General features: G+C 43.2%; 1 protein-coding gene across 1 annotated transcript in view; it reads right to left on the bottom strand.

The window, feature by feature from the left end:
- The window catches only part of ATG14 (autophagy related 14), a 46,107-nt gene that overhangs the window by 4,550 nt on the left and 22,268 nt on the right, over window positions 1–19,289 (bottom strand). The window contains exons 5-9 of the mRNA XM_002753930.6: window positions 15,502–15,739; window positions 11,526–11,755; window positions 10,204–10,321; window positions 7,394–7,484; window positions 7,230–7,315 (exon numbers count right to left, since the gene is read on the bottom strand). Of these exons, the coding sequence (XP_002753976.3) occupies window positions 7,230–7,315; window positions 7,394–7,484; window positions 10,204–10,321; window positions 11,526–11,755; window positions 15,502–15,739 (763 nt within the window). The remainder of the gene's footprint in view (window positions 1–7,229; window positions 7,316–7,393; window positions 7,485–10,203; window positions 10,322–11,525; window positions 11,756–15,501; window positions 15,740–19,289) is intronic.

Consider the following 19,289-nt stretch of genomic DNA (forward strand, 5'->3'; position numbering starts at 1 on the left):
TTACAGATGCCCACCATCATGCCTGTTTAGTTTTTTTATTTTTAGTAGAGACAAGGTTTCGCCATGTTGGCCACGCTGGTCTTGAACTCCTGACCTCAAGTGATCCACCCACCTCTGCCTCCCAAAGTGTTGGGATTACAGGCATGAGCCACCACAACCTATTGCCTTTCTGCTTCTTTTTCTGCTCTCTTTCAAATGCCCCTCAGCTTCTGCTTCAGGGCAGCTAGCCACCCCACCCATAGCCTTTCAGGGAACTGCCCTGCAACAAAGCTCCAGGGTGGGACCAAGGTGCCACTATCTCCCTCCTGCTGCCCCCAAGATAAGCATACTAAATGCCATGCTTCACTTAAGGGTTTCACTGATAACGACTTTGGGGAAAATAAGAGAGGTCAAAATAAGTAACAGAAGTGAGAGCCTAGAAGTGTACAGCCTGACATTGTAGTCTAGAGTCCAACATTCTTTACAGCCTTCACAATGATAAAAGGCTAGCAGTGGCCTCCAATGCAGCTCACCAGTTCTGCACCTTTGACTCACTTTTTACAGGAATAAGCAGCCCTCATTCCTCCCAGACACCTGTACTTCCCGGCTGGATAGACAATCATAATGGCCAACATTTATGCTCCAGTGACTGTTTTCAGGGCTTTACAAGTACTAATTAAATTGGAAGATATGCCTGCGGTTTCCCACTTGGTCTCCAGTGAGCAATTTTCAAAGAACCCCTGAGACTAGGGGGGCTCCCAAGTTGACTAGGCCCCCACTCTGCCCAAAAGTCAGTATTTTGCAAGGGTGAAGGGAGTGGGACTTGGGAGGGTCTCTCCAAATCTTCCTACTGCCCCTTGAATTTCTCTACCAAGCAAACTAATGGCCACTGAGCATCCTTTTATGTATCCTCAAGTTTCTCCTTGGGCTTCATCTCTTTTTTTTTTCCTTTTTTTTTTTGAGATAGAGTCTGGCTCTGCTGTCAACAGGCTGGAGTGCAGTGGCACAATCTCGGCTCGTTGCAACCTCCACCTCCTGGGTTCAAGCAATTCTCCTTCCTCACCCCACTGAGTAGCTGGGACTATAGGCACGTGCCACCATGCCCAGCTAATTTTTGTATTTGGCCAGTATGGTCTCCATCTTTTGACCTCGTGACCCACCCACCTCAGCCTCCCCAAGTGCTGGGATTATGTTCTCGAGCCACTATGGCCGGACTGTGCTTCATTTCTTTTCTCCCCTTTTTCTTTTCCTCGAGCCACTATGGCCGGAGTGTGCTTCATTTCTTTTCTCCCCTTTTTCTTTTCCTCGGCAGACAGTTCTACTCTAAAGCCATCTTTTCAGATTCCTAGCGCCACTCCAAATCGCCCCTGGTTACTAAACCCTCAGGCTCATCTCAGATATCTGAACCAGTCTCAAAACATTAGCCGGCTAGGACTCCTCCCCTCCTCCCTCTTGATTTATGTCTGTGGTCACCAGGACTACCTGTAATCAAATAAGCCCCTTTTCCATTTTCAACGTGTCACCCTGGCCCAGAGCCTCACCACATCACCATCATCTCCCACCTGCCTCCTCTAGTTGGAGAGCTGCCTCTCTCTCCTCCTGGCACGCACTCACTAAAAACGTTCACAATTTCAATTCCTTTGCTGGGCTCCCTCCTTTATTAAATGCAGGGCGCTCTGATTCTGTTCTGTTCAGCTGTGCAGTCCAGGGGACCTCAGAACTGACTGCCAGGCTGTTTTCCCAGGATCCCCCTAAGGCCCCAGTCAGCTTTTTAACTACAGCTCACTCCTCCCTTCTCTCTCCCTCCAAGGCTCAGCCTGTTTTCTCTTCCTCTTTGATGCTGCCTTCTCTATTCCTGGGGTCCTTCCAGACCCCCTCTTAGTTTTCCCAGGAGACATGCAGAATGAATGCAGAGGAGGAAATGATATTTCCTCTAGGCAGAGTTCCTGGTGGATTCCAGTTCTCTGCTTAGAGAAACCCACCTGGCACGGAGCAGGCGCTCAACTAAGTACAATGAAAAGCGACTGAATGGAAGACTCCTCAAGGGGCAGTATGGAACAATGTTGGTTCTGATGATCAACCTACATTTCTGAGAAGCCACAGAGCAGGAGAGTCCTGGCAGAGGCCCCTGCAATGTCTCTCCACTCAGTGCCTCTCTCTACCACCACTTTTAAGTTAGAGATCTACCACCTGCCTACCAGACTCCAAGCTAGAGACATAGCACACACACCGGCTAGCAAAATAATTCATTCTATTTCACTTAATGTCGTTGGGAAATAAAGATTATAAAGGCGCTTAATTTTTAGTTTAGCTGAATAATGGATATCTTTTTATTCAAGACCCTGAAGCAGGAATACTCATTTTTTCATAGTGCTGCAAGGAGGTATTCTATTAATTAAGGCAACAAAAGGATCTTTCTAGCTTTGTTAAAGTCACTTTTACAATCTTATTTCAAGTATGTGAGGGTGTGTGCATTTACGGACACACAGAGACTGCACAAAGGATAAGCAATGGGCAAAATATTAATAGGTGAATCTGAGTAAGGGTGTGCCTGCACTATTTTTATTTATTATTATTATTATTTTTTTAATTTTGAGATGGAGTCTCACTGTTTCCCAGACTGGAGTGCAGTGGCATGATCTCAGTTCACTGCAACCTCCGCCTCCTGGGTTCAAGTGATTCTCCTGCCTCAGCCTTCCAAGTAGCTGGGATTACAGGCACACGCTACCACGCCCGGATAATTTTAGTCTTTTTAATAAAGATGAGGTTTCCCACGTTGACCAGGCTGGTCTGAAACTCCTGATCTCAAGTGATCTGCCCACCTCAGACTCACAAAGTGCTGGGATTACAGGTGTGAGCCACCACGCCTGGCCCTGCTATTTTTCCTAATTTTTCTGTAAGTTTAAATTTGTTTCAAAAAAAAAAAAAAAATGAAAGTTTGTCTCTTCAGAATAGAATCCTCAGTTCTGCTGGTCTGAATGGAAACAGGAAATCCCACTCAGGTTCCATTAACAACCTTCTCTACACTTTGATTCTCATTGAAGCAGTGTGAAAAGGGACTTCGGAAGTTCTACTTCCTGTCCTCTGGCCATAAACTCAGGTGTGACCCACAGCCTAATTGTGTGTGCAATTCTTAATGGAAAACCTGACTCAAGAGGAAGCCCACAGAAAACTTTAAAGCCTCTATAAAAACTCACTTCCTGTATGAGGGTCTTTTCCCTCAGCCACCACCAACACTGGATTCATCAATCCTTCCTATTTTTGCCAAACGGATGGTTGCAAATGAAAACTTGTTTCGAATTGCATTTTAATTTTTTTATTAAAGTTTTTTTTTTTTTTTAATTTTAGAGATGGGGTCTCCCTGTGTTGCCCAGGCTGAAGTACAGTGGTTATTCACAAAAGTGATCATAGTTCACTGCAGCCTCCAACTCCTCAGCTCAAGTGATCCTCCTGCCTTAGCCTCCCAATTAGCTGGTACTACGGGCACATACCACTGGGCCTGGCTGCACATTTTTTTTTCTTGATTGAGCCTGAAGATTTTTTTCTTTTTTTTTCTTGTTTTTGAGACGGAGTTTTGCTGTTGTTACCCAGACTGGAGTGCAATGGCACGATCTCGGCTCACCGCAACCTCCGCCTTCTGGGTTCAAGCAATTCTCCTGCCTCAGCCTCCCAAGTAGCTGGGAATACAGGCACGCACCACCATGCCCAGCTAATTTCTGTATTTTTAGTAGAGATGGGGTTTTCACCTTGTTGACCAGGATGGTCTCGATCTCTTGACCTCATGACCCACCCGCCTCGGCCTCCCAAAGTGCTGGGATTATAGGCGTGAGCCACCGCACCCAGCCTGAAGGTTTTTTTCATTTAAATACCGACTACTTACATTTTTTTGGTCTATTTTTCTATAGGTTGTTGGTCTTTCCTTTACTGATTTGAAATACTTAAGTTGTCTAGATGTTAATCTGTTGTGTGTTACAGGATTACAAAATCTATTACCTGCCTTTTAACTTTGTTTATGGTAGCTTTCACTAGACACATTCAGAGTTTTTACACAGTAAGACGTGTAACTCCTTTCCTTTACCGTTTTTGGGTTTTGTGGCTTACTTGGGAATTCCCTCACCACCCTATCATTATAAAACACGGTCCTTTTGCTTAGTTTTTTTACAGCTGTATTTTTTTTAAATAAGGTTTTGTATATCATTTGGAATTTATTTTTTGTATATGGAATGTGGTATGAATTCAACTTTTAACCCATATGAATATCCAACTGGCCCAACACTGAACTATAATCGGACTCAATGCCTCCCCTATCATAAGACTATTTCCACATAAACGAGAGTCTGTTTTGGGACCATTCTCTTCCTCTAATCACTCTACCTATTTGCATGACAACAGCATTCTGTTTTAAAGACCTTTATGCTGTGTTTTAAATGGACCAACCCCATCCCTCATTATTCTTTTCAACACTTCCTTGCAGACTATACTTCTAGTGAACTTTAGAATCAGCTTGTCAAAGCTCCATGAAATATGATCAGTCTTCCTTTTGAGAAGTAGCACTTTCGAAGTATTGAGGCTGCTCATCCTGAAAGCCTTTGGCTTTCTTTCAGCTCCATTCCTCAAATAGTGTGTAGCAGCCATTAAAAAAATACATGTGGAATAAAAATAAGTTTCATAATTTTTGTAATCATTTTACAGATATTTTATTAAGATCACTGCTGTATAATTTACAGGTTTTGCTGCTACAATAAAAGGAACACTTTTTCCATTAAACTTCGAAACTGGTTGTTATTGGCACCCAAGAAAGCAACTGCTTTTTGTACGTTTATCTTTTTCTTTTTAAAGAGACAGGGTTTCACTGTCAGCCAGGCTGGAGTGCAATGGCACAATCAGAGCTCACTGCAGCCTAGAACTCAACTCAAGCAATCCTCCCACCTCAGCCTCTGGAGTAGCTGGGACTGCATAGGCATGCAATACCAGGCCCGGCTAAATTACTTTTTCTCCTTTTTGTAGAGACAGAGTCTCACTAGGTTGCCCAGGCTGGTCTTGAACTCCTGGGCTCAAGTGATCCTCCCATTTCAGCCTTCCAAGTAGCTGGGATTATAGGTGTGAGCCACCACCTGATTTGAGCTATCATTTCTAAGTTTCTTAGTTCTCTTGGATATCCAGTTTAATAGTTATGCCATCTACAGTAATGCTAACTTAGTTTCTTTCTTCCCAATATAAATACACCTCACTTCTTTTTAAGAATGCTTTGCCTTGGCAAGGCCTCCAGAGCTATGTTAACACAGCACTGATAGTAGGCACTCTTGATTTTTCCTATGTAATCTATTGCATAAATTACATCGATATCTATGTAAGTAATCTGTCATTGAGTATAACTTTCCTTGTAGGTTTATGATAGCTATCCTCTAGTAATAATCTACTTTTAACTTGCTAGTCATTTCCCCCCCAATTATTAATGGGAGCTGCATTTTATTTAATTATCTTCAGCATCTATCAGGTTGATCTTTTTTCTTCTTTAATCTGTTAATGTGATGAAATAATATATGCTGGTTAACGGCATGAGTATCTACTACCGTGGATCAGCCAGATGTGTGCTAAGACCCTGGCTCCGCCACTTGTACAAGCTCTGTGCCCATGGCCACGAGTTATTTGATCATACTAAGCTTCAGTTTCTCCCATCTATAAAGTAGGAATAATATCCAAGGGAAGTAAAGAGGTTGGCCCTTTGTCAATAAAGACTGGCCCCAAAAATATTGGTTCTTACTAGTAAGGATAGATTTTCCTAATGTTGAGCCCTTTACAGGTAAATTTCCTAACGTTGAGCTCTTTACAGCCCTTTACAGGTAAGGTACAGAGAGGAGGGTGAGTAAACTCACAGAAACCAACCACTAAAACTAGGATGGATTTCTAATGCTCAGGTTTCCACAGTTCATGAACCAATGAATGGGATCAGGGGTGACAGGCATGAACTCCCTGTAAAATGGCACATTTTAAGTATATGTGCAGTTTCCTGGAGAGTTCACAGCTTTTTATAAAGGAGTCTATATCCCGGAAATGTTAACTATCTGATGTGGGGAGGAGGAGGAAGCGTAACACAATGGCTCAAGGCAGATTTTAACTGCCGAATGGGGGAAGCCAGGCACACTGTCAGTGGAGGAGGCCTCCCCTAATTTAACACCTTGGGTTTCAGTAGATGGCTGATGCAGAAGGGAATCCAAAAAGAACTTTCCCACCATTTGTCTTTCTTTGAGTACTCTTTCAAAAGTGTAAATACATAACCATATCACATCTCTGCAGAATTGTATGCAGACTGGTAAGAGCAAGGAAAAAAAGTTAAGTGCCCGGCACAAGGGTGCCTGGATGGAACGAAGCTGAGCCTCATATACTTCATGCTTTCATGGGCTGACAGAATAAAAAGATCTCACAGACCAGCCCTGGTTGGTATTTTTTATTTAACTTTCTTTAAGCTAATTGATTTCAAACCAGTTCATCCCCTAAACCTCTTAACACCTATTATCTCCAACAAATGGTGATTCAGATTGACTCAGTGATAATAAGAAAATTGTGTGGCTGGGCCTAATGGCTAATGCCTGTAATCCCAGCACTCGAGAGGCCAAAGCGGGTGGATCACCTGAGATCAGGAGTTTGAGCCTGGCCTGGCCAACATGGTGAAACCCCGTCTCTACTAAAAATATAAAAATTAGCTGGGTGTGGTAGCACAAGCTTGTAATCCCAGCTACTTGTGAGGCTGAGACAGGAGAATCACTTGAACTCAGGAGGTGGAGGTTGCAGTGAGATGAGACTGCACCACTGCACTACGGCCTGGGCGACAAGAGTGAAACGCCATCTCAAAAATAAACTGAATTGTTACGATGGACAAGGAGTGAGCAGGAGCAAAAGAAAATGCACAGGACGGACACTCGGTAGGGCCACAGAGTTCACAGCTTTTTATAAAGGGGTCTATGTCCAGGAGGGGCGTATACGCAGATTCAAAGATGTGACCTTTGGCCTTCTGTGGTTTCTTCTACTGCGTTTTATAAAAATGATTGATATCATTTTTTTCTAAGACATGATTACAAAAAAAAGTTCAAATATAATTACCTTTGTTTCTTTCTGTATGGAACTGCACTATTTTTGTCTGGTTTGAGGAGTTTGGGATTAGGGAACAGGACTCCACTATGTCAACATACAACTCTTCTAACAGGAGTCACAAAAAACACTCAGAGAAAAGCAACATATATCCTTCTTACCTGCCTAGGTGTTCAGAGCTCGGACTGACCAGGTACATTAGATTCCTGAGGGTATGCAGTGGTTGTAATTGATCTAAATTTACATGCTAAAAAAATTAAAGAATTGGTTAATATTTTCAATTGTTTAAGAAAGTAAAAGTTAGTTCACAACGTATTTTTCATACCTGAGAAAAACAAAGATAAAGAATATTTGCATTCAGTTTCTTCACTGCTCGAGTAAATTTCTGCTTGCTTAGATTTTCGCCACAAAATTCACTGTAAAACAAACATACAATTTATAAAGCTGTATTTTTTTGAGGAAATTCTATGTTAAAATTTCTATTTACAGTACAATTAGGTATAACACATACCCTGTGCCCTTTGCCTCCTTAGTAAATTACACTTAACAAATACTTTTTAACAGAACAATTATACTGCATCTACCCAAATCACAAATGCACATCCCCTTCCACCAAGCAATTCCACTTCAGGAAATTTATTCTACACAAACATCTGAAACACTTAACAAATACCCGAAACACTAATGAAATGAAAAATGGACAAGGTTATTTCTTGAAGCATCAACAGCAGACTGCTAAGATCTTGATACCTTTATAGAAAGGAAAACTATACAACTGTCATCTACTTTATGCAAAATGACCGCCAAACACTTACATGGCCCCCCCCTTTGATGCCTACAAGATTTGCACCACGTATTCCTCTTTACCCTCGTTATTCCATCCAGGACACTGCAATTGCCACTCTTTTTGCCTGCAGCCTCTTTCCTAAGGGGCCCTCACAGCTCCCTCCCTCCTTCCCTCCCTCTGGTTCCCTAGGGGGAACTGCATACCTGCCCACTCAAACACAGCAAGCCCCTCTCTCACCACATTCCCTTTCTCTTATCTTTTTTGTTTTTTATAGGAAGGGTCTCATTCTGTCACCCAGGCTGGCATGCAGCGGTGTGATCATAGCTCACTGCAGGCTGCAGCCTCAATCTCCTGGGCTCAAGTGAGCCTTCCACCTCAGCTTCCCAAGTAGCTGAGACTATAGGTGTGTGCTACCACACGCAGCTAATTTTTTTTTTTTTTTTTTTTTTTTTTAGTAGTGACGAGGTCTCACTACGTTGCCCAGGCTGGTCTCGAACTCCTGAGCTCAAGTGATCCTCCTGCCTCAGCTTCCCAAAGTGCTGGAATTACAGGCAGGCCTGAGCCACCCTCTCATCCTGTTTTAATGTGCTCCACAGCATTTATTGCCATCTGACGTGCTGCTGATCTGTTTACTATTTATGCTGAGCCCTCCATGAAAATGTGAGCTCCAAGAGCGTAGGGATTATTTTTTTGTCACCAGTGTGCCCTCCAGTTCCTACAACAGTGCTGGCACACAGCGGGAATTTCATTAACATTTGTTACTAACTAAAAATTTTAAAAGCAAAGTGTAAATCATTATAGTATAGCATACTACCATCTGTGTTTAAAGGAGGAAGATGGTAGCTGGGTATAGTGGCCCATGCCTGTAATCCCAGCACTGTGGGAGGCGGAAGGGGGGAAGATTGATTGAACCCAGGAGTTCAAGACCGGCCTGGGCAACATGGGGAAACCCTGTCTCATGCAAAAAATACAAAAAAAAATTGCCAGGTGTGGTGGCATGCGCCTGTAGTCCCAGCTACTTGGGAGGCTGAGGTAGAAGGATTGCTTGGGCCTGGGGAGGGGTGAAGGTTGCAATGAGCTGAGATCATGTCACTGCACTCCAGCCTGGGCGAAAGAGTGAGACCCCTGTCTCAAGAAAAAAGAAGAAAGGAACTTTTAAATTTTTTTTTTTTTTTTTTTTTGAGACGGAGTTTCGCTCTTGTTACCCAGGCTGAAGTGCCATGGCGAGATCTCAGCTCACCGCAACCTCCGCCTCCTGGGTTCAGGCAATTCTCCTCCTTCAGCTTCCTGAGTAACTGGGATTACAGGCACACACCACCATGCCCAGCTAATTTTTTGAATTTTTAGTAGAGACGGGGTTTATTTTTTAAAAGTGGGAGAAGATGATAATGTCTGCATGTGCTTGAAATGCAATGATATAGCTGGAGGGTAGGAGGATGGTTGTAGTGCAAACTGGGTAGACTGTGTATCTTTAAATTTTTTGAAATTTATTTATTTTTGAGACAAAGTCTCACTCTGTCACTCTGGCTTGAGTGCAGTGGTGTGATCTTGGCTCACTGCAACCTCAGGCTCCCAGGTTCAAGTGATTCTCCTGCCTCAGCCTCCAAGTAGCCGGGATTACAAGCACCCACCATCACGCCCAGCTAGTTTTTGTATAAATGTTTTGAATTTTAAACCATGTAAGTTTTTTATTTAAAACAACAACAACAACAAACAAACCAAAAGAATTCAGGGCAAGGCACAGTGGCTCACCTGTAATCCCAGCTCACCTGTAATCCCAAATTTACTTTGGGAGGCTGAGGCAGGCGGATCACTTGAGGTCAGGAGTTCAAGAGCAGCCTGGCCAACATGGCAAAACCCCTCACTCCTAAAAATACAAAAATTAGCCAGGCATGGTGGTGGGTGCCTGTAATCCCAGCTACATGGGAGGCTAAGGTGGAAGGATTGCTTGAACCTGTGAGGTAGAGGCTGCAGTGAGCAGAGATTGCGCCCCTGTGCCCCAGCCTAGGTGACAGAGCAAGACTGGGTCTCAAAACAACAACAAAAACAACAAAACCAAAGAATTCAGTGGTTACACTTTAACATGAGTATCTGCAGCAAACCCTTGAATATCCTGGTACTCCCCTTTAGATTTTCTGCGGTCTTCTGGAAGACTTCATGTACAATTGTAAGATAATGAAACAAATTAGCACATAAGGCTTTTGAAATTAATCTCGATATTTCAATCAGACCTTCTCAGTCTTGATAATATTTACATTCCTATTTTTGGTTTACTGGAATAAATGAGGACAAAAGAGAAACTTGAAAGAGCTACGATAAAGATGACAATATCGCCTTCAATTACTTGCCTGTTGCACAGCTTTTTGGGAAGATTTACATCAAGTATATGAGACAGAATGTTGACCAGCTGAGTTGCATAGCATAGCGCAGCACTGATGGTGTAGGCAGGGTTACTCTGCTCCATATCTGCAGTATGAAAACAACCACCATGGACAAAACCTTCATTCCAACAACATTCTAATGATCTAAGAGTTGATCATAATGACTTTATCATGATAACACTGTTAGGTTTTAGTCCTTACTTAACAGATACTCCATGACCAGACATAAATGGCCCATTGTTGGTATTTTGCTGAGCAATGCAACAGAGCAAATGGGCCTAAATAGGCCCAGCATAAATGAAATTAAAGTCTGACCTGTGTGAACCTGATAATGTAATATCAGAACAATAAATGCCCAACTTGAATGTCACCTCCCCGGAAAGGCCTCTCCTGACAAACCTATGAAAGAGTCAGCCCTTCCTCCGTACCCATCCTGCCCCAGGAAGGTCCCCTAATTCCTTCCATGGCACCCACTGCATGTACAGCATCTTGATTATTTACTTACTTCCTGCCTTTCTCTCCTAAGAGGAAAGGGCCACATCTGTCTTGGTCACCTTTGTATGTCCAGCACCCAGCAATGTGCATGACACAAAGCATGAGATCACTAAATATTTAATGAGTGACTGCAAACAATCTTTCTCCACCAAAGAGAATCTGCAGGGGTTTTAAAGGGTTTTTCCACTGGGGGATTTAAATCTCCATTTAGGACTACTAAAACACATTACAAAGTTGTACACTAAAAATACAGATCTCAATAGGCTAAATATACTTCTTTAATGTCTTCTTATATACCAAGCAGTATTAACCCCCCAAAAAGTGAGACATCTAAAAAATGTTTTCAGTCCATCAAGTGATGAATGAATAAAACAAAATGTGGCTTATTTATCCATACAATGGAATTCAAAGGAATGAAATAATATATGCAAATCATGTGGATGAACCTTGAAAATATCATGCTAAGTGAAAGAAGCCTGACACAAAAAACCATAGATTCGATGATTCCATTGATACGAGTTGCCCAGAACAGGCAAATCTACAGTCATAGAAAGCGGATGTGTAGTTGCCAGGAGCTGAGGGGAAGGGAGAGTGGGGGAATGTGACACTTTTCATGCCATGGGGTTTCTGTCTGGGATGATCAAAATGTTTTGGAATGACATGGAGGTGACGGAAGCACATGCCAGGAATGTACTAAATGCCCCTGAACTGTTTGTTTGAAAGCTGTTCATTTTGTTATGTCAATTTTACCTAGAACTCTCTATCTAGATTTCAAAGGATATGCAGCTTCTCACCAGGCCCCTGGGTTGTTTTCTTCTCCTCCACCCAGCTATAGTAGGCAGAGTAGTCCCCATTGTTCGGGAGGCTAATCCAAGGCCCTGTAATGCTAATGCTGGTGTCTCCATTGTGATCATCGCAGACCCATCGTCCTGAGAGGTAAGTTGTCCTCCGGGCTTCAGCAAGCTTGCTCACAGTGCTGGAGGTCATGGCACTGTCGCTCTCTGAAGACAAATCTGCGGGATCTCTACAAGTCAAGAAGACACATACAGATTTCAAGAGAGGATTTTTAAGGGCATGCAATATACCCGCAACACAAGCCAGAACATCAAAGAGCTGCATGTGAGCACAGGAATTCTACCTTCGTTTTTATTTTTAGAGATGGGTGTCACCCTGTTACTCAACATGGAGTGCACTGACAGACGCAATCATAGCTCACAGAAGCCTTGAACTCCTAAACTCCAGAGATCCTCCTGCCTCAGCCTCCTAAGTAGCTGGGACTACAGGCACCTACTACCAAACCTGGCTAACTTAAAACATTTTTTTTGTAGAGATGAGGTCTCACTTTGTTGCCCAGGCTGGTCTTGAACTCCTGGCCTCAAGCAATCCTCTGAAAGTGCTGAGCTTATAATCATGAGCTCCTGTGATAGGCCAAAGTGCAAATATTTCAGTTGTGAGCCACCATGCCTGGCCAGGAATTTAACTGGAATATATGTAGGTAAGAATTTGCTATCAGAGATGAGGACCAAACCAGCTGTGGCATAAAAGCCCACACACTATGAGGAAGACGGAACCAAGAGGTAGGGCCAAACGTAGTAGGTCCTCCAACTAGTTGGTCTTGACACCCTTTTACTTGCTTTTTTAAAACACTTTGGAATCCCAAAGAACTTTTGTTTACATGGGTTAGATTACTGATACTTACTGAATTAGAAACTGAGAAAAATTTAAATAATTCATTCAGAAATATCAATAAACCTATTAAACCTGTTAAACATTTTTATGAAAAAAATCTTTTCGAAACAAAAAATTAGTAAAGAGTGACACAGTTCCGGGGTCCAAAGTGGCTCCCGCCGGAGGTCATGGAGCTCGCGAAGGCGAGGTCATCAGTTCAAGGCTAACCTGAGCAACTTCATAAGCTCAAACTGATTGGCAAAAAAAAAAAAAAAAAAAAAAGAGTGACACAGTTTTACATTTTTTAAACTCTCTTTAATACTCAAGTCTTTCTGTCAAGTAAAAATAGCATCCCACAAAAATAGCAGCTAGCTCAGCTTGCAGCTCAAGCTCTAGTGCTTTTCCCTGTGCCAACAATGGCCCTTCAGTACGCAGCACAGGGCCTTGCGCCTGCTCGCCATGCCCTCATATGCCATAGCCATATTCACAGGCTCCATATTGCAAACCAACTGAGGACTGAAAGAAAAGAAACAACAGGGCTAGGTGCAGTGGCTCATGTCTGTAATCCCAGCATTTTAGGAAGTCAAGGCGGGTAGATCACTTGAGGTCAGGAATTTGAGACCAGCCTGGACAACAGAGTGAAACCTCATCTCTACTAAAAATAAAAAAATGAGCTAGGTGTGGTGGCAGGTGCCTGTAATCCCAGCTACTTGGGAGAATTGCTAAGGTGGGAGAATTGCTTGAACCCAGGAGGCAGAGGTTGCAGTTAGCTGAGATTGTGCCAGTACACTCCAGCCTGGGCGACAGCGAAACTCTGTCTCAAAATACAAACAAACAAACAAAAAACTGAGAATAACAAAAAATAACAAGCCCACCATGATGGCTCATGCCTGTAATTTCAGTGCTTTGTAAGGTCAAGGCAGTGGGATTGCTTAAACCCAGGAATTCAAGGTTATAATAAGCTATGATCACATCACTGCACTCCAGCCTGGAAAACAGAATGAGACTCCCTCTCAAATCAAAAAAACAAACCCACCATGAGAAGTCACAGCAGGTACAAATGCAGTGATGGGAAAGGACACAGCGCACTTGGGGAACAGAGATGTTCAGTGTGGCTGGTATGTGGGACACACAAGGGAAGTGCCAGGAGACGGACTGGAAAAGCAGGCAGAAAGCAAGCGGACTGGGAAAGGCCTTCTGTGCTGCTCAAAGTTTAGATTCTGTCCTCTTGGCCAGTGGTTCTTCATATCTTTCCTTCTGCCACAACATATGTGTAAGATAACTGCTACCAGCTGTCACAGATAAGACTGGCCAATTCTGAGCTGTACTGCTAGCTCTCCCTCCTCCCACAAGAAGTTACGAGAAGTAACTTATAGTAAGATTTCTTACTATAAGGAAAACTTTAAAACCATCAACTTCTTTTTAAAAAATGAATGGCATATAATAATTTACACTAAATAAAAGATTAAAACAGCACAGAAATAAGAGTTTTTCTTCATTTTCTCTTCGTGTGTTCTTGAAAAAATATCAGCCTTACAGAAAAACGTCAAGAATTTTAAAGTTTCCTTGTATACACTTCACTCAACTTTCCCAAAGTATCAATTCACGAAAATATTATACAATTATCACAACCAGATAATCAGCACTGCTACTACACTGTTAACTCATTTACAGAACTTGCTCAACTCTCTCCAACTGTCCTGCTAATATCTCTTCTGGGATACAGGATCCAAGATCACATACTGCACTCAGCTGTCAGTCTCCTGAAAACTTGATATTCTGCTCTATTTTAAATCTGCCTTTTTATTTTTCTATTTGCCAACTCTTACTAATGACAAATTACTTAAGAGTCAGAGAGCAGGTTCTCAAGCTAGAAGAGCAATCAGTCTTTTTGGGTTTTAGGAAGCCAACTCTGGCAACAGACTAAAGGACAGACTGGAGAGAATAGTTATGAAACTAGCAATAGTCCAGTGAGTGTTTCCAGGGAAAGCTGCTGGAGAGTCGGAGCACCCAGAGAGGCAGGAAAATCCTCAACTAGAGCAGCCCGGTGGCTTGTGGGAATAAATGAAAGCCGGTGGTAGTTGTCAAACCTGCTGATGAGCAGTAGCATCAGGGAAGTTTAAAGATACAGAAGTATTACAAGTTGGACTGGGAGGGTGGAGGGGTACCCTCTGGAACCTCTATTTCTCAGATGAACAGCCAGATGGGGGAACCACTGTCCTGTTCATCCCACCAGAGGTTATCCATGCACTAGCGCCTAAGATTAAAGTCACAGTATTTAGTGCTCAATAGCAACTAACACAATAAATAGCAGTCACCAGGAAAAGGTTAAGTCAACATGTAGTGCCGACCATCTCTAAGAGACCCCAAGCTCTAGATGTTTTCTTATGTATTTGCTCATGATTTCTCTGTGAAAGGGCATTTTTAAATCCCCATTTGTCAGACAAGGAAATCAAGACTTTGAGGTCCAAGAAGATGCCTCCCAAAACACAACTAATAAATGGCCCAACATCAAACATCACCCATCAGATAGTCCTTTTTTTTTTTTTTTTCCCTTTGGAGATAGAGTCTTGCTCTCTTGCTCAGGCTGAAGTACAGTGGCATGATCTTGGCTCACTGTAACCTCGGCTTCCTGGGTTCAAGCAATTCTCCTGCTGTACTGTAGCTGGGACTACAGGTGCGTGCCGCCATGCCTGTCTAATTTTTGTATTTTTAGTAGAGACAGGGTTTCATCGTGTTGGCCAGGCTGGTCTCAAACTACTGACCTCTCAGGTGATCCGCCCACCTCGGCCTCCCAAACTGCTGGGATTACAGGCGGGAGCCACCACACCCGGCCATCAGGTGGTTCTTAATTAGAAGTATGAGTCAGCACCTCACCTAGAAGCTCTAGGAGAGTACACAAGCCTGGGCCCCACCGCTCACCTGGCTGCCTAACCAGCTTTGTGCAGTGTGCACTGTTTGTTGAAACAGATAAGACTTATGTTCCATCATCAGGAAAACCAGTGACCCTAGAATAAGGCCCAAGAAATAAGGTGCTGACATACTTCAGAAAGTATTTGGAACTTGATCTATTCCTAGAGTGAAAAGGTTTGCTGAATGTACCTCACACCAGTCTTTACTTCCTCGATTGGGAAAATGACAGAAGTGAGCTCTAATATATGGGATCGTCGAAGATTTGCCAGACGCTCATAATGACTTCTTAAGTCAATGGTCTTTTTCTCTACCAGGTCGCCAAGTTTGCGATTATGCCTCTGAATCTTCTCCTTTTTCTCTTGGTGCCGCTGTGCTCGACTGTAAAGCTTCTGATTCTTCTCCTTGGTTTTGAGAAGACCTTCAGAATCTAAAATAAATAGATCACACCCAACAATTATCTCTGCAAACAGTTCCTATGCACTGCAGAGCTCCACCCCACAAACATACATGTTTTCCTTTGCAATCTAAACTGAAAGCAAAACATCAGTAAAATCAACTCATGTTCACTAACTGAAAATTTTGAGTTCAGTTCAAGCAGACATTACACATAAGAGAAAGAGAACCATGATTAAAATGACTCTGGATCTCCATCTGTACTCATCCTTAGTAAATGGAGTCACTCGATGACTGTCAAGTTTAAGTTTAGCACAAGAAGGACCTGACTTTCCTAAAGTGGGCACCAAGAATAGCCATGTTGGGCAGAAAAGAGATTTACTGCAAATGTGAAAAACTTACTGGCTATCTGATTTCCTGAGAAACCTCTTACATGTGCCCTGGGTTATAACCAGAAAACCCAGGGATAAACCCACAGCAGATGGTTATCTGGTAGAGAAGAGCAACAGAAACAGCCCAAGAGCTCTTCAAAGTCACAGTGGAGTATGGCAGCAACCGGCAGGGTGGGTGGGAACGTATCTGGTGAGGTATCTGGAACACACATGCCCAGCATTTTAAGCGCTGCAAGGGAAACAAAAGCCTGGCCACACAACCAGGAGAGGAGACATACATTCGCCCTGTCACATTTCGATCCTTTTTGTGGCGTTCCTTTGAGTTCTGGATCCTACACCTGCTAGCTACACCTGTTGCGCTGTAGCGAAACTTCACTTGAATGACAGAAACTAGCTGTAAACTCTCAGACAGATATCCAGGAGTTGCTCAGGCAACTTAAATCCAAGTTCAAAACCAAGTTCATTATTTTTCCAGAAAAATCTCCAGTTTCCCCCCTTCAAGATTACTTTTTTTTTTGAGATGGAGTTTCGCTCTTGTTACCCAGGCTGGAGTGCAATGGCACGATCTCGGCTCACCGCAACCTCCGCCTCCTGGGTTCAGGCAATTCTCCTGCCTCAGCCTCCTGAGTAGCTGGGATTACAGGCACACGCCACCATGCCCAGATAATTGTTTGTATTTTTATTAGAGACAGGATTTCACCAGGATGGTCTCGATCTCTTGACTTCGTGATCCACCCACCTCAGCCTCCCAAAGTGGGGGGATTACAGGCGTGAGCCACCGCGCCCGGCCGGCCAAGATTATTTTTGACTTATCCACTGCCTAATCAATCCGGCGATGGTCAATTCCATTACCAGTTCAAGTCTTTCTATCTAGACCTTTCTTTTTATTCCTACTATCACAACCCTAGTTAACGCTCACCAAAACTCTGCCTATCTCCAGCATGGCTCAACTCCATGCCTTCACATGCCCTTTTTCACTTGCTCAATCTTTATAAATTGTAGCCAATGCTCAGTGCTTCCCTAGTCCCCATCAAATACAGTCATCACTCCCTAACACTCATACTATCTATTTGCTCCTGTTTTCTAAATGTTCGAATTTTACTCATTCAGGAAGACCCCTCCATAAACACTCCCCATACCTTTTGCTCCTCAGAACCCTATGCTAATGTGTTTGGACACCTCTGATGGCATATAGCTCTTGCTTCCTTACATGAGGTCCCACCAAAGGCTTGTTGTCTCCTAACTAGGATATAAAAAGCACCTGATAAATGTCTGTGGATCCAAATCATCCTCCCACTCTCTTTCACGGAGCATCACTGAACTTAGGTATTTGGTTGCAGGCCTTAGATTTCTGAGTTTTTTTGTTTGTTTGAAGACGGAGTTTCGCTCTTGTTGTTCAGGCTGGAATGCAGTGGCGCAATCTCGGCTCACTGCAACCTCCGCCTCCTGGGTTCAAGCGATTCTCCTGCCTCAGCCTCCCGAGTAGCTGGGATTACAGGCACATACTGTAGCTGGGATTACCACCACACCCAGCTAATTTTTTTATTTAGTAGAAATGGGGTGTTGCCATGTTGGCCGGGTTGGTCTCACACTCCTGCCCTCTAAGTGATGCATCTGCCTTGGCCTCCCAAAGTGTTGGGATTACAGGCATGAGCCACTGTGCCTGGTGGATTTCTTACAGTTTTGAAACAAAAATCAGCCAGGTGTCGTGGTGGGTGCCTATAATCCCAGCTACTTGAGAGGCTGAGGCAGGAGAATCGCTTGACTCCAGGAGACAAAGGTTGCAGTCAGCCGAGCTGGCACCACTGCGCTCCAGCCTGGGTGACACTACATCTCAAAACATCATCATCATCATCATCATCAACATCATTATCATCTCTTTATCATCATCATCATCATCATCATCATCATCTCTTTGTCATCCCTGCTCAATGTGAATGTCCTAAAGGTTCAGTCTCTTGGTTCCATCACATGCTACCTTATTTTCATAATCTTTACTGAGCTCTTTACAAGTGCTGAAATGAATCTACCCCAGCCATGATCCTGAGTCATACAGTGGTCAGATTTTTGGGGAGGACTCTATTTCAAATTTATGATCATGACCACTCACAGGTGGCAGGAAATCATCAGTCACCCCATCTGCAACCAGTCATCCTTCTCTCCCTGCCATCTCCCCCCAAACATCAAGATGTTTGGTGCTGCATCTGTATCTTCTCTCTTCTCTTACTTCTTTAGATAAATAACTCTCACTATAGCACAGATCAACTCAACACTGCAACTGCATATAACCTAACTTCCCTATCTATGCCATATATATATACATTATACCATATAATGTGTATCATGACCCTTTAAGTCAAAAGATTCTAGATAAATAATTAATCAGTCTCTACAGTCAATTTAGAACGTGTGCCCTTTCATGAATACATGTCATAATTTGACCACAACAGAAAGACTTTTGGGTAGCAAGCTCTTAAAGATGAGTTCCAAGCATAGCTTCTGGAATCCATTAACACCTTTAAAACTGTTTGCAATTTTTTAAAGTCGGGTCTAGAGGGTGGGAAGGAGACTGTATTTACATTCTAAAGAGCAGCAGTTCCCAACCCTGGCAGGTCATCAGAACCACCTGGAGTAGTGCTATTCAAGTGTGGCTTCTAGATCTGGGCCCATCTGTAAACTGTTACCAGTCATGAAGACAGGAGGACAGAGATACAGAGTATGCACATGGGAGCTTTTTTCAACAACATGGCGATCTGACATTGCAATAACATTCAAGCATGTGATCATTTTCCTAAGTCCAGGATAGATCCCAAGGTTCTCTCTCTAGATTTTAGAAGGGTCACCAGGTGACTGATGATGTGTTGGGGATAAAAACCACTAGGGTCCACTCCTTCAGATCTATGTCTAATTCTCTGTGGTGGTGGTTTTTGTTTTGGGGAGGTAGGAATGAGTTAAAAACAGCTGATCAGAGCTTTTAACCTGCTCATCAGAGAAACAGGCATGCTCAGTAAATGCAGCAATTTCAGGAGGTTCACAGACGCCTGGTGGCAAAGCCCTGAACATCATGGGAAGACAGGGAGAGCATGAACTAATGTTAAGGAATGGGTTCTTATGTTGCTACTGAACCTTTGGGGATCACATGCAAGATTGGGTGGAAAGTGGGTTCTAGAGAGTTCTGTGCACTTTCCACTG

This window comes from Callithrix jacchus, chromosome 8, assembly GCF_049354715.1.
Source record: "Callithrix jacchus isolate 240 chromosome 8, calJac240_pri, whole genome shotgun sequence".
NCBI lineage: Eukaryota > Metazoa > Chordata > Mammalia > Primates > Cebidae > Callithrix > Callithrix jacchus.